General features: G+C 40.9%; 1 protein-coding gene across 1 annotated transcript; it reads right to left on the minus strand.

Moving 5' to 3' along the window:
* Window positions 1-307: 307 nt before the first annotated feature.
* Window positions 308-19,316, minus strand: IL22RA2 (interleukin 22 receptor subunit alpha 2). Its single transcript, XM_004011522.5, has 5 exons — window positions 19,213-19,316; window positions 14,958-15,093; window positions 11,840-12,018; window positions 3,879-4,045; window positions 308-2,636 (listed from the first exon to the last, which is right to left on the minus strand). The coding sequence occupies exons 1-5, from the start codon at window positions 19,271-19,273 to the stop codon at window positions 2,487-2,489; spliced, it is 693 nt and encodes a 230-aa protein (XP_004011571.1). The 5' UTR covers window positions 19,274-19,316; the 3' UTR covers window positions 308-2,486.
* Window positions 19,317-26,532: the final 7,216 nt, after the last annotated feature.

The raw sequence follows: 26,532 nt of genomic DNA on the forward strand, positions 1-26,532 counted from the left end.
AGTGGTAAAGAATCCACCTGCCAGTGCAGAAGACGCAAGAGGTGTGGGTTCAATCCCTGGGTCAGGTAGATCCCCCTGGAGCAGGAAATAGCAACTCACTCCAGTATTCTTGCCTGGACAATTCCATGGACAGAGGAGCCTGGAGGGCTACACTCCAGGGCGTCACAGAGTCAGACACGATTGAGCAACTGAGCGCTGAGCAAAAGAAATGAAGTTAGTTTGTAGACAATGTTCAATGTTAAGACTACCTACATTCTTTTTGTGTATGCATATGTTTTTTATAACTGTGAAGGAATTAATACAGAGACAAGATTATAAAAAACTTTATTGATTGAAATAGTGTGATAATATATTCCTAATACAATGAAGAATACGACATATCTTTGTTACAAGGTATTTTATAGTTGGTTAAGAATGCCCAAGCCATAGGCCTAAGCATGAAAGCAAAAATGACGTATAGCAAACACGAAACAAAACTTGGTTCTACCTAATAACTTTCACGAGGCAACCATAACGTTTTAAAGCCAGACGTTGGGACTATTGAACTTCAAATACTTAAATGCTGTTGGCCATGTATAATCCTTACTCCCAACCCATCCTATTGCTGTTAGTTGCCCCTCAAGAGGACAGTAAGCCCCCCAAAAAAGCATAATTCAAAAACACAGATTAAAGTAACTTTAATTTTGAGATGTATGCTCAAATTCACTTTTTATAACTATATAGAAAAGCAGTAAGGCTAATTCTCTAGCTCTTTCTCTCTTACTATCTCCCTCCTTGCATTTCTGAATACTTTTTAATATTTATTATTGTCTAGGTGGCTCAGTGGTAAAGACTCTGCCTGCCAATGTAGGAGACTCAGGAGACACAGGTTCGATCCCTGGGTCAGGAAGATCCCCTGGAGTAGGAAATGGCAACCCAATCCAGTATTCTTGCCTGTAAAATTCCATGGAGAGGGGAGCCTGGAGGGCTACAGTCCGGTGGGGTTGCAAAGAGTCGGACACAACTGAATAACTGAGCGTGCATGCATACATGTAACTGTGTAAAACCAGAAACTCTATTCTTTTGTCACATTTTGAACAATGTTTATGAGAAACTGTATAAAGGTTCTCCAATTCATATTGTTTCACAAGAAAGACAACCTTAAACACATAGGCAAGGCTGAGCCCAAAGTGAGGAAGGCCACTTGAGCCCAAGGTCATAGACCTTTACTCACTGGGGACATGGAGCTGTTAGAAGATTGTTGAGGGGCTTTAATGGCCCTACAGTCTCTATCAGCACCAGCTCCTTTTCCCAATAAACCCGCCACCCATGCTATGCTTTCAGCTGCTACCGGGTCCCCAACCATCCCTCATGTCCCCAATCAAACTGTCATTCAAAAGATTCTTGTATGCAGAGATAATAAAGATCCCACTGGCAGGAGACCCTTCACTGGAAGGGCTGGGTAATGAATGTGGTGTAATTTAGAGTTAGGCATTATTTTTTAACTTGTTGCTGAAAATTATTATACCTGATTTTGAGAATAAGGATATAGTCTTCTCAGGCAGTATTAAAAATAAAAACAAAACCAGAAAAAAAATACTAATGTGCTGCTGCTTCTGCTGCTAAGTCACTTCAGTTGTGTCTGACTCCTAGCGACCCCATGGACTGCAGCCTACCAGGCCACTCCATCAATGGGATTTTCCAGGCAAGAGTACTGGAGTAGGTTGCCATTGCCTTCTCCAAATATTAATGTGAGTATGTGCTAAATGAGGGAACTTATATTGAGTAGGTGTTCTTTGGTGTTTAGATGTTATTGTTGATAAACTATTTAGATATTAATCCAGAGATTGTGAGAAGCTTATAACTTACAATAAAATATTGGTTCATTAAGTAGGAATATTATATAATGGAAAATGAATGTCTTTGAAGTATATTCATATAAAATAGAAACATATGGGAAAATACTTCTTCGCATAAAAATTCCACTTATGTGAAAGTTGAATTACCTATGTCACGTTAACTGTCAGTAGAGACTGAAAAAGAATTATATCTGGATCACTTGTTTGTAAAACTATTTTTAAAGATTTATTCAAGAATATTTTTAAAAAATGCCTACACCTCTTTGGTTCTATAGTTTTTATTTAGCAGACTTGGAAGAATGGAGATTATGTTAGAGATGTTAGAGACAGAAGCAGAGTTCTGTATTTCAGAGAGTCCTTATTTTGTAACTGTTTAAATTCTGATGATTTGGGGGGTGGGGTGGGGAGAGGTACTGCTTAAATTTAATTTACAAATAAAATATAAAAGAAGAAAGAACTATTAAATAAAGTCCCTGAAGTATAATGGTGAACACTGTGTTAAGAAAATATAAAAACTAACATTGTAACATGTAAATCACCTATACTTCAATTAAAAAAAAAGAAAATATAAGAATGGCTTTCAATAAGATTCTTCAAAACAAGTCGTCTCATTCTCAGATAGCTTTGAATTGCACTCTGCAGAGTATTTCAAGGACTTTCCACGCATCTCTCTCGGCTTCTCTGACTTTTTCTGTCTAACATGGGCTGGTATATCTCAGCCACTACACAGTAACCAGTGTGAGGTGAGGTAACTTTAATTTCAACAACTCTGTGAGCTCCTTCATACACCTTTTGCTCCTGCACACAAGGGGAAAAAATGAGATGATAAACAGTTTTCAGTAAGTCATTGGCTTGCTCTGTTTTTGATAAAGCTAAGTTGTTCATGACCACAGTAGTAGTGGGCTGTAGAGCTATCTCCCAGACACATCCTCCATCTCCCGAGTCCTAGTTCCCAGACTGAGAAAGGGACAGGTCACATGGCTGCGGAGGAACCACACGACTCCTTCCTGAGTGATGTCCATTGATTGCCCCAGTGGTCAGAGTCTCTTTTTAAAGAATTTGAACTGTGCAGTGAGGAGAATGGAGTAGACTTGGAGACAACTGTAGACGTGTGACTTATTTCTCCAGTTCTCCTTCCCAGTCACTATAAAACCTGGCAGCACTTTATTTCTTGCTTCCAGCTATCTTAAGATTGATCTTTGGTGCTGCTGCTAAGTCGCTTCAGTCGTGTCCAACTCTGTGCAACCCCATAGACTGCAGCCCACCAGGCTCCGTCGTCCCTGGGGTTCTCCAGGCAAGAACACTGGAGTGGGTTGCCATTTCCTTCTCCAGTGCATAAAAGTGAAAAGTGAAAGTGAAGTTGTTCAGTCGTGGGGTCGCTCTTAGCAACCCCATGGACTGCAGCCCACCAGGCTCCTCGGTCCATGGGATTCTCCAGGCAAGAGTACTGGAGTGGGGTGCCATTGCCTTCTCCGAAGACTGATCTTTACCTCCTAGTAAAAATCCTCCTCTCCCCTCCACTTTCCCATTTGAACCAGTTTGAATGGATTTCTGTTGTTTTTATAGCCAAAGGAACCCTGTCTTAGATGGATATCCAAAAGGGGAACATTCAGTTAACCACCAGACCAAAATAAAGGCACCAATGGGAGATTATAATATCATAGCAAAATTGGCACAAATATGTAATGCTCTGATCCAAAAGCCACTTTAAAAGGTGTATAAAGATTCCATAAAAATGAATATTTGTCACCATCAAATGGAATTCAATATTGTCAATATCAATCTTTAGATATACAGGGAAGATCAAATGGAAACCAACTGAGAGATTAAAAAGGTGCAAGCGTGCACACAATTCTGATGGTGATGGTAACCATCAACTGCTTATCAATGAGGGTGAAAGGGAGAAGGAACTGAAAAAAGATGAGGAAAAATGAGAGGGGGTAGAGTAGCAAAAGACAGGACCTGTTCCATGGCTAGAATTTTGCTTAAACAAAAGAAAAATACCAAGAAAATATACTAAATTTATCTGTCTGAACTTACCTTTTCCAGTGAATTGTTAACTATGAAGACTCGATATACTAGCTCATAGTATTCCATTGACACATTTTCCCCTTTTTGGTCTCTGTATGGTAAGTTGGGAGCATGGAGATTTACCAACAAAGATCCATTAATGTGGGTTATATTCATGACTGGAGGATCTATTTTTGCTGAAAGAATAGGACATTTTGACAAATCACTAAAAATGTAATATTTCACATGAACACATAATAACAAATCATTATTAAATTCAGGGATCAGGCAAAAGTTATCATGGAGGGATACTGCTAAGTCGCTTCAGTCGTGTCCGACTCTGTGTAACCCCATAGACTGCAGCCCACCAGGCTCCGTCGTCCCTGGGGTTCTCCAGGCAAGAACACTGGAGTGGGTTGCCATTTCCTTCTCCAATGTATGAAAGTGAAAAGTGAAAGTGAAGTTGCTCAGTCGTGTCTGACTCTTTTCCACCCCATGGACTGCAGCCTACCAGGCTCCTCGGTCCATGGGATTTTCCAGGCAAGAGTACTGAAGTGGGGTACCATTGCCTTCTCCTGGAGGGATACTGGTGACACTCAAAATATAGATATCTGAGAAGTTTCTTTGAAGATGATTTTTTATTTGCAAAGACTGATGTATTCTGAATCAGCTTTAAGAGGATATTAATCAACCACTTCCATAGCCTGCAGTGATTGTTTCAGAAAATGAACTATAAAGAGTTATTTGGGTGAATATTCTTGGTGTAAGGCAAATATTTTGTAGGCCCTTAAAGAGGTAAAATTTCAAAGCAGCATTAAAATCATTCGAAGACTTGTTTGTATAAGATTATTTCAATGGAACTATATTATATACTATAGAGTAGCTGGAGAAGGATTGAGAGAGAATTTTTGTTTCTTGAATTTTGGTGTCAATAATCAGATGATCATTAACTAGGAAAGAAAACCAAATAAACTGTCACTTTAATTTCCCCCAGGTTAACTATTTGGGGGCAGGGTTTAAGGTCTGTTTAATTTAATTTAGCAAGTTAAATTCATTTAGTAATTCTAAATGAATTAATTCATTAATTGATTTTGTTGTTGTTTTCTTGTTTGGCATTCATCATGTGTTTTAGTTTGTAGATTTCTATCTTTTATAATTCTTGAAAATAAGCCATGATCAATAAATTTATAGAGAGATAAATTGATATAGAGATCTGGATACATACGCTTTTATTCTAGAATTTCAGTTCAATATCTGTCACTATTTCTTATTTGATTTTTCCATGTCTTAATTTCTTTTTTATTTTTCCATCTTTCTTTCTCAATATTTTGAATGGTTTCTTCAGAGCTGTCTTCTACTCCATTGATTTAAGAGTTGGAGACCAGATAGCAACTGGACAAGAACAGCATTTCTAAACTGATCTTTGCGTGTGTGCATGCTAAGTCACTTCAGTCATGTCTGACTCTTTGTGACCCCATAGACTGGAGCCCACGAGGCTCCTCTCTCCATGGGATTCTCCAGGCAAGAATAGTGGAGTGGGTTGACATTTCCTTCTCCAAAACTGATCTGTCACTCCTCTTAAAATCGAAATTTTAATTTAATTGATTATATATTTTTGTTTCTATGAGTTCAATTTGAGTACTTTCCAGTCTATTTGATCTTAGTAATATTTTGTCCTTTGATTATGTTTTTATTCTCCTCTATTATTTCTTTAAACTTATTTATTTTATTATCTGCTTTCAATAATACGAATCCTTAAAGCATTGCTCCAGCCAAGTGCTTGTTTCTTACAAACTTGCTCGTGTTGATCTACTTCCTTGTGTTTTTATTGTGAACACATGTCGAAAGTTGGTACTCATTTTTGTTGCTTTGGTTTGAAGTTTTAAACTTTAAATAAACTTAAAAAAAATCAACCTATAAAATAGATGCAGACAAATAAATCATGACAATATAGCTAAACAAATCTTTACAGATGAACACCCCTGTACAGCTACCACCCAGACAAGAACAAGGACATTACCAGCACTCCAGAAAACTCCATGTTTTCTCCAATTACCTAACCCCAGAGAAAAACCACAATTGTCCTAGCTTTTATTTCCATGTACATTTGTTTTTGGAATCATGCAATATACACTTTTTTTGTCTGTCTGGCTTGTTTCACTCTTTCACTTTTATTTGTACATATATAATTATGGCCTGAATTATGCCCCACCTCAGACTCAGAGGTTGAAGTCCTATCCTTAGTACCTCAGGATATGACTGTGTTTGGAGACAGGATCTTAAAAAAACACAGTTAAGATAAACTGAAGTCATATGGGTGATCCCTAATCCAGTGACTGGAATCTTTATAAGACTGAATACAGAGGGATGACCTTGCAAGGACACAGTGAGTGAGGTGGTCAAGGAGCATGGCTTCAGAAGAAACCAAACCTGTGAATACCTTGATCTTGGATATCTAGCCTCCAGAACTGTAGGAAAATAAACTTTTGTTGTTTGAGCCCCCTAGCCTGTGGTAGTTGGCTATGTCTAACACATACATATCCATCCATGATGCATGTATCAAGAATTTGTTTTTTTGATTGCTGTGTGGTATTTAACTGTATGAATAACACAGTTCATCCATTGTGTTATTCATAGACTCTTAGTTTGTTTTTAGTTTTTGGATATTCTGGGTAAAGTTTAATGAACATTCTTTTGTGTGTAGTTTGGGAAACAAGCATTTTGTTGGGACTATAACTAAGGGTGAAATTTCTGGGTGATAGAGTTGATATATGTTTAACTTTTATAAATACTTAAATTTTTTCCACAGTAAAGACACCATTTTTATTCCCATCAGCAGTATATGAAAGATTCTGTTTTTCACTTGACATTATTATATTTTAAAAAGTTTAATTTTGGTCATTCTAGTAAGTGTGTAGTGCCAGTTAATTGTGTTTTAAAGTTGCATTTCCTGCTGACTAGTGGAATTTCATGTTTATTGGCCATTTGAATGTTCCCTTTTGTGAAAAGACTGTTCAAGTCTTTTGCCCCTTATTATTGATGTGTAAGAGTTCTTTGTACATTCCGGACACAGTCCTTTTTCAAAAACATGCACTGTGAATATTTTTTCTCTGTGGCTTGCATTTTCATCATTTTAATGTTATATTTTAATAGTCAGAAGTTCATAATTTTAGTGTAGTCCAATTTATCAGTCATTTCCTTCTTCATTAGTACTTTTGGGGGTCTACCTATCTCCAAATCATAAAAATATTCTTCCATGTTATTTTACAGTGGTGGTTTAGTTGCTGAAGTTGTGTCCAACTCTTGCAAGCCCATGGACTGTAGCCCACCAGGCTCCTCTGTCCATGGGATTTCCCTGAGCCATCAGGGATTCCCATGTTATTTTATAGAGGTCAGCAAAAGTTTTCTGTAAAGGGCCAGATAATAGATATTTAGGCTTTGTGGGCCATGTATGGGGCTTCCCAGCTGCCTCAGTACGTAAAGAACCTGCCTGCCAATGCAGGAGACATAAGAGATGTGGGGTCAACCTCTGGCTTGGGAAGATGCCCTGGAGGAGGGCTTGGCAACCCACTCCAGTATTCTTGCCTCGAGAAACCTATAGACAGAGGAGTCTGGCAGGCTACAGTCCATAAGGTCCCAAAGAGTCAGACATGACGGAAGTGGCTGGGCACGCACACGCATACGTGAGCCATATATGTCTCGTTGTAACTGCTTGACTTTACCATTGGTGAGTGAAAGCAGTCACAAACAAAGTGTAAATGAATGGGGGTGGCTTTGCTCCAATAAAATGTGATTTTATAGAAACAGAAGTAGGTCAAGTTTGGCCCACAGTCTGTAGTTGCCAAGTTTTACTGTTTTCATTTCGCCATACTTGATTTTGAAAATGAGGGATGTAGGGGACCAAGATTTCTTGTTTTTCCAACTGATCCAGTCTCCTTCATTAAAAAGGACAGTGGTTACTTTACTGAATGGCACCATGGACATGGATCACACGACCTCATCTGGGTAGTGCTGCTTCTGAACTTGGGTCTGAGCATTTGCTTCTGCAAGGTATCCCATGGCACCGTCAGCCTGGTACAGCCTCAAAGTGGTGTTTTCTGGAACATAAGGTTGTATGCATTTGAATCTCAAAACTTTCTGTATTTAGGAAACATTTGATTCTTAACAGTCAAGACTGAAACGTACACCTTTCTTTGTTTCTCTAAAGGGCTTTTCCCTAGTCTGCACTTTTATTGAGAGTAGAGCCCTATGTGGGGGCAAGAATTTCTGGGAGTGCACTCCCCACGCTGCGCTGGCTATGACATTGTCTTCTGTTCAGGGAATGGCTGTTTCCCCTCCCAGGGTCTAGTTACTACTAGTTACTAAATTGGGCAAATGTCCTCAGGGCAGGGGGACTTCACTTGGTTTCTTCTCTGGTTTCTAGCTGCTCTGTTTTGGCACCTGGGGATTTCCTTCCTTTTCTTTCATGTTCCTCTATAGAGTTAAGAGAATGTGGTATATTATATTCAGAATTTCTAAGCCTCTTAGAAAAGGGGGATTCATTTTAATTTGTAACCAAAAAAATTGTTAATTCACTTTTCAACTATGTTGGAAACTTTGCCCAATTGCCTGAAGAAGGAATTCTTATTTGTTTATGATTTAATCATGCAAAGTGGTTGATATTTAATTCTGTTTATGGTTTTCATGCTCCAAATTCTGGTGACCATAGACCTCCTGCCTATCACTTGAAAGATGAGAAGCATGAGTCAGTTTTGTAGGCCAGTATGATATGTATAGGGCTTCCTGGTAGCTCAGCTGGTAAGGAATCCGCCTGTAATGCAAGAGACCCCGGTTCAATTCCTAGGTTGGGAAGATCCCCTGGACAAGGGATAGACTACCTACTCTAGTATTCATGGGCTTCCCTTGTGGCTCAGACTGTAAAGAATCTGCTTGCAATGTGGGAGATCTGGGCTTGATCCCTAGTTTGGGAGGATCCCCTGGAGGAGGGCATGGCAACCCACTCCAGTATTCTTGCCTAGAGAATCCCCATGGCAGAGGAGCCTGGGGGGCTACAGTACATGTGGTCACAAAGAGTCAGACATGACTGAGTGACTAAGCACAGCATAGCACGATATGCATAGCTGATTTTCTCCTAGTAACATTTGTTCTTTCTGGCCTAAGTTATGACTGTTGAAGAGTTTTCCTTGAATCATGTGCATACAGACCTCGTCCTTTGAATGTATTGACTTATTATTTTAGATTCTGGTTGTTTGATGTGTTATTTGATCCTACATACAGATGAAGCACATAATGTCAAGCACTGACCTAGGAACACCAGAGAACCTGACTTACAGACTTCCTAAGGGCTCCTGATCTGTGATCTATGATGGAGGAATCTGTGACTCAGAGACCATTATCAGCTTTTTCACTGGACTGCGATTGTGTTACAGTGGCCAATTTAAGATTACTTGACCTCACAGCACTGTTTTATTCATTGACTTCTCTCTCCTTGAGATAGTCACAAATAATGCCGTCCCTTGATTTCGTCCTACGTCTTTGGCTGTTTCTTTTCAGTCTCCTTTTAAGATTTATCCTCCCTTTCTTTAGGATTGACTGGTTGGGTCTCCTTTCAGTCCAAGGGACTTTCAAGAGTCTTCTCCAACACCACAGTTCAAAAGCATCCATTCTTTGGCGCTCAGCTTTCTTTATAGTCCAACTCTCACATCCATACATGACTACTGGAAAAACCATAGCCTTGACTATAAGGACCTTTGTTGGCAAAGTAATGTCTCTGCTTTCTAATATGCTGTCTAGATTGGTCATAACTTGGTAATCCTTGGGGACTCAGAATACTACTTGTGAACACAAAATGGATCAAAGATTAAAATGTAAGAGCTAAACTATAAAACTCTTAGAAGAAAACTTAGGATAAGTCTTCATAGCCTTAGATTTGGCAAAGGATTCTGAGATATAATGCCAAAAGCATGAGCAACAAGAGAAAAAATAAGTGGACTGGATTTCATCAAAGTTAAATACTTGGGGTTTCAAATGATGCCATCTAGAAAGCTCAAAAAGAAAACACAGAATGGGAGAACATACTTGAAAATCACATATCTGATAAGATACTGTTGTCCATAATACATAAAAAACTTCAAACTCAGTGATTAAAAACAAAGCATTCAATTTCAAAATGGGCAAAGGGTCTGAATAGACAGTTCTCCAAGGGAGATATGCCAAAGGCCAATAAACACATGAAAAGATGCTCAATATCACTAATCATCAGGGAAATGCAACTCAAAATCACACGAGAGACCACTTCATATCCACTAGGACTGCTATAATCAAAGAGTCAGATAGTGGTGCTGAGGATGTAGAGAAATAGGAATCCTCATACTCTGCTGACTGGAATGGAAAATGGTGCATCTGCTTTGGAAAACAAGGCAGCATTTCCTCAAATGATTAAACAGAGTTATAAGGTGACCAAGTGATTCCACTTCCAGGTATATACCCAGGAGAATTAAAACATGTCAACCCAAAAACTTGCATATGAGTGTTCACAGGTACTCTATTCATAGTAGCATAAAGGTGGAAATAACTCAAACAACCATGCACCAACTCAGGAAAGTATAAACAAAATGCAGTGTATTCAGGTACTGCAGTGTTTTTCAGCAGCAAGAAGAAATGAAGTACTGATATACATCACAACACTAATGAATCTTCAAAACATTACATGCTAAATGAAAAAAGCCAGTCACAAAAGATCACATATTATGTGATTCTATTCACATGAAATATGACCAATAAATGGTGCTATTTCTTCCATGGACAGAATTCACTGGTCTAGGATACAGGAAGTAAAAAATGGAGGGGCAGTTCTCACTTTTAAACACAGTGAATGATTCATCAAATGGTTTGTTTCCCATACACTTGATCCTTTCCTTCTTCTGGGTTATAACAACAACAGTTTCTAAGAATTGGAAGTTAAGGCTGCCTCCTGATGGTTGGGAGATTTTTACGCCATTTAACCAACAAGGAGGAAAAGAGGTCCTTGCGTTGTCTAGGGTGACTGGTTCCAATTATCAAAGTGAAACAGAGCTGTTATAAATACATTGGGGTCAAATATGCTAGGTATCCTCAGAAGTGCTTCTTAGAACTTCTATTTTCAGAGATAAAAATTAATGTAGGCTATGTTAAACTAATAGAAGGAAGATCAAAAGGACACAAACTCCTGAAAAATGAAAGGCTGAGGTACTGGCTGAAAAGAAAGCAGATGTTGAGTTAATCATGAGAGGAGAAGTTATGAATATTAACTACAGCTTCATGACTAGTTGCATTGTGAGGACTATAATATCTGTATTTTTGTTCTTGTTTTGTTATGCATGTCTTTGTACATACACTTTAGACACATTTTTCTCATATATTTTGTCTCCTATTTTATATGAAGTCCATTAGTTTTTTAAAAATAATTTTCCTCAGAAGTTATAATACATTATTCTGAGATTATGACTAAATTAGAAGGAGAACAAACATTATTGAGAATTGGATACAAGAGAGTATGTTGGATCTCCTGTTTTGGAGAGGTAACTAAAAGCCTTAATTTTCTCAATAGAAAAATTGTCTAAAGTATATTTTCAAGAACGTAACCCTCATGCTTAGGAAGGGCAATGTGAATCCTTTCTGCTATATAAAAATACTTTCTTTTCTAGATGGCAACATCCAGGCAGTAGGATGGAGTGTCAGCTTCGTAATCAGAGGCAGCCCATTTTGAACCCCAACTTGGCTTATATAGGCTGTGAGACATGGGCTATTTCCAAAGAGTCTGTCCCTTGATTTTCTGGACAGTAAACAAGAACAGTAAAATCCATCTGCTAAGGTTGTTCTGAAAATGAGATCAAATGAGATGATGGTGTGCACCTCAGCAAAGCCCAGGGCCTGGTAGCCAGCTAGCCAGGCTCCGTGAGGGCTATTGAAGGTCAGGGAAAGCAAATGCAAAGAAATGCCATGGAACTCACTTTCCCACCATGGAGTGAACCGCTGTGTCATGGTCCAGCCTGAGTGGATCCCAGCCAGAGTTGTCTTCACTCTCCCGTAATAAGGTTCCCATATATCTGATGTTTCATTGGTAAGGTCACAGAAGAACTCTCGAATCCCCCAGCAGTTCTCTTTATTTTTCCACTGTTTCTCTCCATACCTAGAGACAGAAGAAGACAAAATCTGAGTTCCTTTATTCCACTGGAGAAGTGTTTTTCAGTCTATTCAGTTTTCAGACTGGTTGGCATTTGTCCTCCAATATCATCAGCACCCCTGTGAAAGCTGACAGTTGCTCCTAAGTCTCTTTAAATGTTTTTTTCTTTTTGTTAATAAAAGTGCTATCTTGTTGAAAGATAAATTCAAGCCTGATAAGCTTCTGTCCCTAGCATAAGGGTTTTTGGGTTTTTAGTACTTAGGCAAGCTTTTCTTCTGGTGTCTGAACCAACTTCCATTTTTGACTACGTCCTTCAGCCTCCTGGGGTTTCAGTGCTTTGTGGTTTTCCTCACTTCTCATCAGCCTGCTGTTGAGTAATACGCCTGGTTCTGAGAAGTTGCTACCACTTTTCATCTCAGGTGATGTTTACTCAACACCTAAGGCCAATCTCTTTTTTTGACAACTGATCAGAGGTGGTAGTGAGGGTTAGCTGAGTTTTGCAATTAGAGGGTGGGAGAGAGGGAGGAGAACCCAAGAACATAATGTGTCAAAGAGTCAGATACAGTAATTCAGCCTAACACTCTGGGATGGTGTAAGAGGAAAAGGGAAGATTATTAGTCACAGATCAGAGAAAACGCAATAAGGTGGGAACAGAGGAGGGATTAGATGCTGGGGAGAAAAGCCCCCAAAATATTTGCTGAAGGACTTGAAATATAATTCTATAGTCATATAAGGAGGAACATTGATGGTATTTGTACTCTGCAAACTATATGTTGACAATAGTTTCATTATATCAAAAGATACCATATGGGCAGAACCAATAACATATATCAAAAACAATTTAATGTTTTCTAACATTTATTGATGAGACATTGTCTTTGCTAGCTAAATTTAGCTGTAATGACTGGCTTATTTTTTTGGTGTAATACCTCATCTTTTGTCCTATTCCAGAGGGACAAATCCATGAGTATATCTATGTCTAACAGGGATATATCCATGAGTATATTTATGAGATATCTAACAGTATATCCATGAGAACTGGATAGACCCAAAGCAAAAACTTCAAAAATATAAATCTGCATCGTTGCTACTGAAAATACCACGTAGGTAAGATGGGATCCAGATATTCTGAATTTTATACAAGTCTGGGAGCTCTATTTAAGCAAAAGAATTAGAACTATGAAATTCTTCTATGGGGCCCTAAAGTCTAATCTTCATTAATTTCACGGTAAAACAACTTCTAATCCACTGTTTATATTGAACCACAAATAGGCTCATTTTGGACATTTTTATACTGCCTAAAGGGGAAGCATAAAAAGATCATCAATCCCCACTTCCTATATGCAAGGAGCGTTTTCAAAATAGATGCACAAGTCTCTTTTAGAAGTGGAGAAATTTTTATGATAAAGATTCATAAAGTTTATAATTGCTGCACAAAACATGTTGAAAAAAGCCACCAAGACTGAGAAACTTTTGGAGATAGTCCTTCTGAAGTTACAGAGATTGATTAATGGAAAAATTTGACCTTGAATCTATCCCATGCTAGAGAGACAAGAATGAATTTATGGCATAAAAACTGCCATTTTGGTCCATAGCTGCATCTGATCTTCTGAATTTCTAATAGAAAACCATAAAAGCTAAACAGTAATATTGCCTGCCTCATGTTCAACTAGCATCTCAATCTATGAAAGAGAAGGAAGAGCCTCAATTCCCACCTTGTACTCCACCGCCCCACCATGTCCAGAAAAAGATGTGTGAAGTGGAACATCTGCTATCTGCAAATCAGAAACTTCTGTTCCCAGGCCTCGATCCAGGAAAGGAGTAGATTATATCTGAGTTTTTGCATGGATCCATCAGAATTAGCCTGAAGATCATGCAAGAGGAACATGTTGTGGTGTGTTCCAATTTGCGTTCATGCTTACAGGAGGCATTCCGTTTTAAAAGGACTTTTCAGAAAGCTGTGATACATATACACAATGGAGTATTACTCAGCCATTAAAAAGAATACATTTGAATCAGTTCTAATGAGGTAGGTGAAACTGGAGCCGATTATACAGAGTGAAGTAAGCCAGAAAGAAAAACACCAATACAGTATACTAACACATATATATGGAATTTAGAAAGATGGTAACGATAACCCTGAATGCGAGATAGCAAAAGAGACACAGATGTATAGAACAGTTTTTTGGACTCTCTGGGTGAGGGAAAGGGTGGGATGATTTGGGAGAATGGCATTGAAACATGTATAATATCATATAAGAAACGAATTGCCCGTCTAGGTTCTACGCAGGATACAGGATGCTTGGGGCTGGTGCACTGGGATGACCCAGAGAGATGGTATGGGGAGGGAGGTGGGAGGGGATTTCAGGACTGGGAACACGTGTACACCCGTGGAGGATTCATGTTGATGTATGGCAAAACCAATACAGTATTGTAAAGTAAAATTTAAAAAATTAATTAATTAATTTTAAAAAATAAGAAGAATTAAAAAAATAAAAGGACTTTGCTAAATGGCAAACTCACCCTAAATTTAAAAAGACTTTTAATTGAAAATGTACTTTACACACTCACTTCCACGTGTCCCACAACTTCTTTTTCAACTATCAATAGCATCAGTTTAATTGAGATTGAGTACTTATTATATGCTAAACAAGTCGCTTCTAGCACTCAGTGGACAAATGTATAGGAAGAGTCAATTGTGAAGCTGAAGGCTGAGCCTGTGAGGCCTCAGTGAGGTCTCCTAGGGATGAAGTACCTCCCTCCACAGACTTCACGTCATCATGCATTTTGTGTCACCTTCAGGGGAGACACTCTCCTGCCCCTATCTCTGCTTCTTCTCAACCCTTTTGAAACTGACAAAAGCTCAGATCCTGGCACACCATCGCGTTCTAGGGCACGGAATCTCAGCAGCCATCTACTAGCTGGAGGAAACTCAGACGACTTACACTTTATACTGCACGAAATAGATACTGTTGTTCCCAAGACAAGCCCGCCCAGGCTGCCAGTGCAAAATGTTGTGAAAATTTCGGGATTGAAAATGGACTCGTTGAGGTTTCAGAGACTCGTTGGCGGGCTGAGTTTCTAAAACAACAAGAAGAGAGACAAAACTGAACATTGATACAAGCACCATTGTCATTAGCCATAACTGGCAGGGTAGTAATATCTCCACTGGGATTCTTTGGAAGAGCTGCTAGAAGAGCAGGTGGTAGACGTGGAGCCCAGAAATCAACATTTTGGATCTTTGATGTGATGGATTTTGATGCATGCTAAAGTCTCAAAACAGTTGTGATCCAGACTGTAAAAACATATGTGCTAATCTCCCACATCACTCCTAAACGGGAGAGGAAGTAACAGTAGTGAGAAGATACTGTCTTTTGATCTGTCCCTGGTGGTGATGAGATATAATGACTGAGATGCCCATCTTCCTAGGAGGCCTTGTATTACCACCACTCAAGGTTTCGCCTGGGATCAGCTCGGCCTCCAGGACCTCACCATAGCACTCATTCCTCCCTTCTCTGGTTTTCCCTCCATCTCCAGGTCCTGCCTCATTGTCTTCTGCCTGTCTAGTTGACCTGGCTTTATTCCATGTAGGTTGCATCTACTCCTGAGTAGATCCTCTTACCTGCCTGCATCCTGGTTCCAAGTGCCCAAGCATAATTGCTCAGGTGACTGGTCTAAGCTATGGAGGGAGACTGCCCATGCCAGGAACTTCCCTGAGAGGCATCTCATCAGGGGTCATGACGGGAATGGGCATAATTTCACACTGGCACAGTTTGTGCTTTCTTGCTCAATTAATGGGATGTGAGAGCTCAGTCTCACCAGCCTTTAGTCTGCTGGAGATAAAAGATCTTTGACAATTTTTTTCTGGAGTCTGAAGGAAACCAGAATATATCACCCCCAGAAATGTCTCTTTGACATAAAAATTATTTTGAGCTGAAGGCAATTGAGAAGCAGCAAATGCAGTAAAAGCTTTCTTGATCCCCTCCTTTTCTGCCTAAATGCTATGCTATGCTGTTGCTCAGTCATGTCCAACTCTTTGTGACCCCTGACTGTAGGCTGCCAAGCTCCTTGGTCCATGGAATTCTCCAGGCGAGAATACTGGAGTGGGTTGCTGTGCCCTCCTCCAGGGGATCTTCCCAACCCAGCGACTGAACCCAGGTCTCCTGCATTACAGGCGAATTCTTTACCCTCCGAGCCACCAGGGAAGCCGGCATATACATTCTTCTTTTACTTTTACTGGAGACAGACTCTTACCGGCCCAAAGAAAACACTAGAAGAATCTGCAAATGAAACTTCTCCATTAGTTTCCCCCCATGTATTGACTTTCCCGCAGATTGCCACCTTTGGAAGCCTAGAACTGCTCTCCTTTGTCCTGTCATATTTGCACAGGTATATCATTCCTTGTTGAAGATGCTACAGAAGCTGGGACTTTCAGACGCCATTTTGAGTTCATCTTTGTTTAAGTTCCTCACTAGTGACGTGCTGTGTATGCACTCATAAACAGTTTTTCTTTTATTAATCTTTTTGCTAGAGTCCTAGTTGACTTTTTTACTGAATAAATTTGTCATGTAACGTGTAAGCGAAAAAAAAAAGAAAGAAGAGAGTACCAGATGAAAACGTAAAAGAGGCAGAATTAAAGCTTTGCCTTCCCGACAGGCCCAGCGTTTCTGCTGAAGGATAGGAGATAGGCAGAAGCAGGAGTCAGGAAGCATGTCTCCCCCGCCTGTCTCTTCCTCATCTTCTATCACTTGCCCCCTGGCTTCTCCAGAGTGTCCTCCTTTCTCCTGCTCTACCATGCTGGGCGTGGCCCCATCTGAGGTCTCTGTATTGGCCCTTTCCTTTTCCTTGAATACTCTTCTCTGGATTTCCACAAGCCTCATTTCTTCACCCCCTTCAAGTCTTTGCTCAAATATCATTCAAAGGGAAGTGAATATTTTGATGCCTATGATCTCCGCTCTGAACTTTCGAAATTTGTTATTCTCGGGGCTTCCCCGGTGGTCCAGTGGTTAAGAATCCCCCAGCCAATGCAGGGGACACAGGTTTGATCCCTGGCCTGGGAAGATGCCACGTGTTGTGAGGCAACTAAGCCCGTGCACAATTACTGAGCCCACATACCCTAGAGCCCACGCCCCACAACAAGAGAAGCCATCACAATGAGAAGGCCATGTACTACAGCTAGACAGCAGCCCCTGCTCACTGCAGCTAGAGAAAGCCTGCAAGCAGTGAGGAAGACCCAGCACAGCCAAACATAAGTAAATAAATAAGACATGTGTTATTCTCTAATGAGTAAGGCTGCTTCCTTAGGTATTTATTTTTACCAACCTAATAGTGTCAATGCTGTTATTTGGTTTTTGTTTATTTTTTACTTTTTTGGACTTCCTTTCATCCAAAGTACAAGAACATATCTCTTGGAAAGAGTCAAATGCCATGATTGGTTTTGCTCACACAAGTCACTATTGGATCAATCATATTTAGCACATAAAAACTTTGAAAGTTTTCAGGAGTTGATAGGAAGTGATAGGCACAGTTTCTTAAAGACCCTGCCTACAGTTGATCTGCTATCCTGAAAACAAATGGTCCAGTGTCCTTTATCTCATCTGTCTTCAGGCTTCTCTCATTTTTGTAACACTGTTGGTAAGCACCATCAAAGAAAATAACAAGCCCTCTGTGCAAAACACCGCAGGTCTTTTACCTGCAAGAACTCATTGAATTTGCCCAGCTCACCTATGAAAAGGATAATATTATGGCCTTTCTCTTGCAGACCAAAATCCAAGCCTTGGGGAGGTAAAAGAGCTGGCAAAGTGGCAGACAGTGAAGCTGATTTTATACCAATGCTGTCTGGCTCCAGAGCCTGCCTCTCAGCGGCTACAGCAAAACAAGAGCAAAGCCTGGGGGGACAGGAGCCAATGGAGGAGGCAGAACAGTGAGGAGTCAAAGATAGTCCTCCCTTTTGCCCTCTTCCTCCTCTTCCTGGCTGGCATTAAGAAAACACATTTTGAACATTAACCATCTATCAGGCACTGTGCTCAGAGCTTCATCTCTTTTTTCATTCTTACAACCACCCAATAAGGTAGAGTACTTTTATTAGCACGTTTTACAGATGGGAAAACTGAGGTCTAAAGAAGTTGTGTGATTTGCCTAGGGTCGGTAAGATGCAGCACCTAAGTCATTTTGGTGACACTTAATTCCTGTCATATTCTTTTAATTGAATCCTTGGTATGACCAAAGACCAAAGGCATAGTCTACCCAAATCCACACATTTCTGGGAAATGGAGGCTTGAGTTGTGTTTAAATGATCAGTCACTGGGCAACTGTAGAATGCTGGGAAAGCTACTTGAGCCACTGACACTGAAAGGTACACATCTGTTAACTGGGGCCCCCCATGGTTTTGCTCAGAGGTAAGCTGGGGTGACAAGATGCTCTCTGTTCTTGAAGACTTCTCCATGAATGCCAATAGCAAATTCTCACATGTTGTTTATGATCTATTCTATGCTAGGCACGGTGCTAAGCACTTGGCATATATTATTAACTCATTTAATCCTCACAGTGACCTGCAATCCCCATTCTACAGATGGAGTAATCAAGGCAGAGGCGGTTTAAGCCAATCAGCCCAGTTTTTCTAGATAATAAAGAGATAGAGTTGAAATCCAGGTTCAGGCAGTCTGGGCTAGGAACTCTGCTTGTCCCTTGAAGTTGAAAGAAATGCTAAGGAGACAGAGAAGGGTGTGTATTTGTCCTGTGTGGAGTTTTTTGAACCCACTAGAGTGCCTCCTCTTTAGTAGCTACTCATGAAGTCTGCATGTATTTATCCAGGCTATAGAGGGAAACTGGGCTTCCCAGGTGGCAGGCAAAGAACCTGCCTGCGAACGCAGGAGACTCAAGAGACATGGGCTTGCTCCCTGGGTCAGGAAGATGCCCTGGAGGAGGGCATGGCAACCCACTCCAATATTCTTGCCTGGAGAATCCCCATGGACAGAGGAGCCTGGGGGGCTACAGTCCATAGGATCACAAAGAGTCAAACACAACTGGAGCGACTTAGCTCACTGAGAAACGGACCCCATGTCTGTTCTGACCAATTTGTGACAGGAGAGAGCTGAAATCTTTACAAAGCCCAGAAGGGCGAGACTGCCATGTCCAATAGTGCCCTGGAGCAGGCTCTGATGACAACACTGAGAAATTAGGAAGAAAGGAAGCACTTACCTACCACACCAGGCAGGAGGACACTGAGGAGGAAGCCTAGAAAGCAACACTTCAGCGTCATGGTTGCGAGTGTGACTGGTCGGGTGGCCAGCGTTCACCTCAATGAGACGACAGCGCTGGACAAGAGAGGGAACCAGAATCCTCTCGCTCAAAGATCCCCTTTTGGTTTTAACCATGCTTCTTGAAGTAAATACAATTTCATCCTGTTCGTGTATTATCATTTGAGAGGAATAAGTATTAAGAATCATTTCAAAAATATTGTCAGTTAAGTCACTTTAATGTTGGGTTGGTGGGCCGGGGGCAGGCAGGGTGAAGAATTATGCAAGATTCTTGCAGGTGAGTGGAGGAGGCCTAAACGGCATCTGGCAGAGGGGGCAGAGGGGCTGCCAGTGACTCTGAGTAACGGGCTTGGCAGTTGCAGTGATCAGGGCCCCTGGCAGTGGTTCAAGCAGGTGGGGTCTCTGGCTAGTTTTTCCTTTTCCTCCCTTCATGGGAGCTCCTCGAGTAACCTCCTGGGTGTAGACCTCATACCCTCTGTCCGCCTGGCCTCTCTGCAGGACTCCCTCCCACCTCTGCGGCCATCCCAGTCCGTAGCGCCCTGGGCCCCACGCAGCTCATGCTTCTTCCTTTTCCATCTGCACTCTCCATTTCCAGCAACCTAGCTGATCAAGATTTTGAGCCCAACAAACCAAGTAAACCCTTAAAAGGAGGAAGACCAAGGACAATCATTTTGAACTACGTTAAATCTTCGTCATATCTTCTTGGAAATCTAATCAAACTAGGTCATCTGTTCTTTGCCCATGATTCGCTATATCAGTTTTCTTACCAAACTTTTTTTTTTTTTTTACTGCATGTTTTTAGCAACACTAAGATTATACATTAAAGCACAAGAAACTCAAAGATTTTTTTTTCTAAAGAGGCTTTTGGGGTAAAAGAAGAAATACATGCTGGTTTCTTTTTCCTCTTGGGAAGTTGAACTTTCAAGCTCTTGGTAGCATAACCCCTTCAGTCGGGAATAGTGATGGCTGCTGAGCAGTATCCATTAATTAATAATTATTTAAGTAATAAGTAAGTAAATACTTGACTCAATAACATAGTTTCTGCCCTACCATGAGATAGGCATTGTTCTCAGCATCAAGGATGAAGAAGCAAATAATATAGACATTGTCCCTACTCACCCGAAGATGAGTTTTAATGGGGGAAGTAGGCACATTCCCTAAGCAGGATGGGGGGCTTTGTGGAAACAATGCTGGGTTTTCCAGCACTTTCTGGCAGGGTCAGACTTTTGAATCCAAACTCCTTACCTCCTCCAGGTGAAGTTTCCACTGCTTCTAAGATGACTTAGGCTTTCAAAGAAGAAACAGCAGCCTATCTCAGGTGCCCTTTGTATGAATACTTTCTGAGGGATCTTTGTCCCTTAGCATTTTCAGCATCATCCTTCATTTCCTTGCTCATGATTCACCACTGAACGCTAGACTTTTTACTCACCTTGGTTTCAAGTGGGGAATAGTCATTTAGGTTTGAACCACTGATGTTCAATATCTTTAATGCCAATAACTCATGTATTAGAGGAACCAAATTGCTCCAACTTCCAGTTAAGAAAAAAAAAGAAATGAATTCAAGGTTTAATAAGTAGAGAAGCAGAGAGGGAAATTGGGGTTTCCAATGTAGTGACTTTTTGTAGGAACAAATAAGGGGAAAATGGGGGGGGGGAGAAGGTTGGGAGAGGGCAGAGAATATACTAAGAACCAAATTTGCTCAAATATGTGTGAATGTCTGTGCTATGTTAAATTTCAGAAACTGAGCTCATCTTGTCACCCTCAGATGAGCTGTCTGATTTTCTGAGATCACAGTCTGCATAAAAGCCGGCACTGCCAACCATGCCTCAAGTTAATGAAAAGATACAATTAAAATACCACCAATTGGAAAGCAGAGGAATTTGTACAGAATTATTTCAAATCAAATGAGATTGCTTTGGGAAGTAAGAAACTTACAGACAACGGGAGACCCCTGCTTTACTCGGCTTCAGGCATGAAATGCTATCTGCGAATTTGTTCCCTCACCTCCCAAATCCCCCAGTCCCAGCCAGCAACCCCTTAGCAGGAAGAGGCCACCTGGACAGTGACCACGGATGCCTCTACCGTGTTGGATCTGGAGAGAGCTTGCCTAAAGCCTTGCCTTGGACAGACCTGATTCTCTTCTCCTGTGGCTTCCAGCTGACCAACAATTCATCAAATTAAGGAATCTTTATTCATTATTTTTAAGAGTGATATGAGATTTTAGTTATTATTTTAGAAATACATATTGAAGTATCACAGATGACATGACATAATGTCTGGGATTTGCTTCAAAATAATCCAAGCAGTTGGGGAAGGGGGATGACCAGCGATGAGCTGATAACTATTGAAACTGGGTACTGGGTATGAGGCAGTTCATTACACTCTGTACTTTTGTATATATTTGAAACATTTTGTAACAAAAGAAAAAAATTTTAAGTTTATCTACAAGGTGTCATCTCTGTGAAATTTCTTATAGTAATTTTAATGCCATTTTATTGATGATAATAGTATCTAATAACTATGAGGCAGTATGTTGTATCCTTTTTGAACATTACTTTAGTTAATCCTCACGACAAGACCAGGAGTTTGGTATTATTATCCTGATTTTGCAGATGAGGAAACAGAAGCTGAGGGGCAAGAGAAGCTGACCAGGCTCGATAGCATGCAGTAACACAGTGAGCAGTGAAGCCAGGTCTGCCTGCCTTCAGGGTCTGAGGCTTATAAGAATCGGAGTTGCTTTTTTTCTTATAATGTTGATTCCATAAAGGGATTGAATGATGTCAAAGAAGATTCAGCTATTTATTCCTTTGTTTATTCACTCAAACAAATCTTTACTGAGTATGTGCTGTGTGCCAGGCACCCGACTAGGCGTGTGGTATTGAACAAGCCAGCAGGGCCAGTCCACAGGGGGCCAGTGTCATTGTCTTCAGTGCATCTTGGTAATGAAGGGTTATATGTTTCTTACTATCTTCAGAAAGGTGTTTAAAAACTGATGTTCTGCACTATTTCAGTGGGCTTATCCAAGGGAGTCAGATGGATTGGGTTTCTGCTTCATGTCCTATCCCTCATTCTATGACTTGGTAAGCAGCAGGACATCTTTCAAACTTCAATCATGAATTACATCTCAAACACCACTCTTCTCAACCTACAGAGAACCACATGCCTCTAGTACCCTTAACTGGGAAACTATTTGTTCTTTCTTATCCACTGGGCCCTCAATAACTCCACTGAGTAATAACCATGACCTTTAAGGACTTCTGCATTCTGGAAATAGCTGGCATGAGTTTTAAAATAGTTTATGGGCTTGAATTCAGAAAAAAAGGAACTGCATTGTTCAAATACAGGCAATAAGCACAATGACCAATTTGATCAAGTTTAATTTTATTTTTGGACTTTGTACACTAATAGATTATTCTCAATCTCCATTAGGAGCCCTAATAGGATTTAGGGCTTTATTAAGATAACTTTTTCTGCTCTTCTCTCATATTGTTTGGATAAAAGATGCTACTGATTTTGCTTCGATTGTTCTCGACCGAGGTTGGGTGTCATCAGTCATGACACTTAAGCGCTAGCATATGCCTGTACCTTGTTGCAACTCTGAAAGGATTCTTGGCATAGCCAGGTCACCCCCTTGATCGCAACCATGTAGGTCTCTGCTGCCATCATCTCCTTCCTGGGTTGAGGCTGTCTCCTTGCCATTCTCCCTGCCTCTGCCGCTGTCCTCTGCCTCAGGCAGATTGTTTCTCTGAAATGCCAGATCAGAGCCATTGCTCAGAATCCTCCCATGTCTTCCCATGCCTCTCAGAATAAAAATAAAACTTTTGATGCTCACCTCTGAAGCTCTGTGTAATCTAGCCCTGCTAGATTCTAAATTCATCTGCTATAACTCTCCTATGGAGAAGGCAATGGCACCCCACTCCAGTCCTCTTGCCTGGAAAATCCCATGGACGGGAGAGCCTGGTAGGCTGCGGTCCATGGGGTCTCGAACAGTCGGACACGACTGAGCGACTTCACTTTCACTTTTCACTTTCATGCATTGGAGAAGGAAATGGCAACCCACCCCAGTGTTCTTGCCTGGAGAATCCCCGGGACGGGGGAGCCTGGTGGGCTGCCGTCTATGGGGTCACACAGAGTCGGACACGACTGACGTGACTTAGCAGCAGCATAACTCTCTTCCTAACTCCAAACGCTCTGGCCCTGGTGGCCTTTTCTGCTGTTTGTCAAATACATCAAGCACATCCTCCACTGAGACTTATTTTTATTAGCTGTCCCTTCTGCCTGAATGCTCTTCCTGAGATGTCCAGGCTCACTCACTCATATCCTTCATATCTTAACTTGGATATTATCTTATCAGTGAATCCCTCTGTGACCACCTACCACGGCAGTACTTCATCTGCTTCATTTTTCTCCATCACGCTTTCATTTAATGGACTGTGTTATTTTATTCTTGCTGTCTGTCTCCTCCACTAAAGTACAAACTCCATGAGGTCAGGAACATTGTATGTTTTATTTGCTGCTTCCCTTGGGAAGGATGTTTGGCATAGAGTAAACACAGAATACGTATCTAGTGAATCAGTGAAAGGAAGTGATAAAGCAGTTTTCATGAATTTGCAAGATTGAAGTTAAAGGAATAAGAAGATGCTTCTCTGTTTTGGGGGGCTTCCCTGGTGGCTCAGACAATAAAGAATCTGCCTGCAATGCGGAAGTCCTGGATTAGATCCCTGGGTGGAGAAGTTCCCCTGGAGAAGGGAATGGCAACCCACTCCAGTATTCTTGCCTGAAAAAATTCCATGGACAGAGAAGCCTGGTGGGCTACAGTCCATGGGGTTGCAACGAGTCAGACACGACTGAACGACTAACACTTTGCTTTTTATGGTCTGAGTTTTGGAGTCCTGGTGGGAGAGGGCTGAGATTCTCTGATGCCTGGGATCACTATAGTTGTCAGACACACAGAGGAAACAATGACCTTCACTGTATTATGTGGCTATGAAGCTGGACAGATTAATCTATGTGACCTGAGAACTATTTGCTTCCTGAAGGTTGGAGCGATTTCCCTGAGAAATCATCTGGGTGCTTTCCTGGGTGGGACATGGGGGAACTTGGGGGTGGCATTTCTTTAGCAATTTTCTTATAATTCTCGCATGATCATTAGTCTGCTTAGATTTTCTATGTCTCCTAGGTTTAGTTTCTACAAATTGTATTTCTTTAGAACAGTCAGTCTCTACTTCATTCATGCTTTTAAATGTATTTGCAGACAGTTGAGCCAATTATTCCCTTATGGTACATGCAATTTTGCCTGTTTCTGCAGCTTCCCTTTTATAATTTCCTATTCTGAGTAGTGATATTTTCTCCCTTGTTTTGTTATTTTTAGTTAGGTAAGCTAGTTATTTATCTTTACCACTCTGCAAGGAACCAGACTTTGTGATTAGTTATATATATTCTGCTTTTTGAAAATTTCATGTCTCATTCATATCTCCTCTTTTACCTTTTAAAGTTCTTTTCTTCTATATATTCTTTTTAAGAAAAAAAATTCTTTGTGTCAGATGTTTATTGCATTTGCTTTGTTCTTTATTTGATAACAATACAAATATTTGCACTAGGAATTTATTCTGGACTGTATCCCACAGGTTCTCCCTTTGTTTCTGAAATGTGATTTTTTTCCCCCTCTATTATTAACAGTTCTGTAACTTGGATTACTTTTTCTGATCCAAGCGTTTTTAAAGAGAATTAAAAATAAACTTTCCAAGTGGGAAAATTTTTTGATTTCAGTTCTCATTGCTGCTTTTTCGTGATTCCCAGGGAAGAAAAAGATGCTGATTTTGGCAACCATTTGCAACTTGGAAACCCCCTTTATTATTGCTTTGCTTTCTGGGAGGAGTGGAAGAGCAGAGCAGCAGATCAGTATTATTATTCATGAACAAAGACACAACATGGCCAGACAATCCAACAAGAAGGACATTGAGTTTCTTAACAAAATTTAAAAATCCTCACGAACCTCAGAGTAAGCAAAGGACCTTTCCCATTTTAAAATAATGACTTCATGTACTATTTTATGATAGCATTGTGAGTAACCACCGTACGTAACGTATGCCAGTATATTCCCAGCTTCATCGAAGGCTGTTTCTGGGGGTAGGTGCCAGTTGTCAAACAATAACACATATTCAAAGACAAGTGGAAGGGTTAGTGTCCCCCCTACCCCTTTGGTTTTGAATAATAGGAAGCTAGAAACATCAGACCACAACAGAAAAATCCTGGACTTTGGAGCCAAGTGACACTTGAGTTTGAGTCTCTCAAAATGAGTTTCTCTGAGTTTCATTCACCAGCGTAGTCCCCAGCCAGGTGCTCAAAGGCCTGGAGGATGCCATTTTTTATCCCCCTCCACCAAATGCTCAGAAAAACCCAGAGCACTAATTTTTGATTTCTGGAGTCTCTGGACTTTTAGGCATCCTAAATTTCCCAGTCAGGGTCCCACTTTATACTGCAGAGGTGACCTGCCTTCCCCCGACATCTTGTCCTTTCCTCAGCCTAAGAGGCTCCTGCAGAGGTTCCTGCCCAGGGTCAGGCTGGGCTCCTGGCTTCCTGACTCCTTCACCTCCAAGCTGCAACCCACCCCCACTCCCAGCTGCACTGGTCCCAGGGCTGCTGTCCTCCAGGTTTTATTGGCTTCTGAGTGCCTACTGTGCTGTGTCCCCGAGATACACCTCTGTGATTTCTAGTTTACCTAACAACTTTTAGCAACTTCCCTGTGCCCGTTTCTTTACTTGGAAGAAACGTAGAATACTTTTCACATCAGGTCACTTGGGGATCAGTAAGAAATTTGCCAGACATCTGCTTAGAGCAGAGACTTGATAAATATCAGCCCTTCCTGCAGGCTGGGGGAGTCTGAAAGACAGCTGTTGCAGTTTTCCAAACATTCCGGCAGGAGTCAAGGGGGATTCCTGCTGTGTGAAACAAAGGATCCCTACAGATCTAGAGACTGAGTCATATCTGTTCCATGTAACCCTGCAAGACACTGGGAATGATGGAAAAGAACAGTTCTATAGATGGCACAACACAGGTGGAAATGTTGAGGTAAAATCAGTTCACTGAGTTTGATTCCCTGTTACAAAACATGGAAATTGGTGCTCTTAAAATAATATAAGAGACTTCCCTGGTGGTGCAGTGGATAAGAATCTGACTGCTAATGCAGGGTACATGGGTTCGATCCCTGGTCTGGTAAGAGCCCACTTGCTATGGAGTAATAAAGCTGATGCACCGCAAC

Source organism: Ovis aries, chromosome 8 (assembly GCF_016772045.2).
Source record: "Ovis aries strain OAR_USU_Benz2616 breed Rambouillet chromosome 8, ARS-UI_Ramb_v3.0, whole genome shotgun sequence".
Lineage (NCBI taxonomy): Eukaryota > Metazoa > Chordata > Mammalia > Artiodactyla > Bovidae > Ovis > Ovis aries.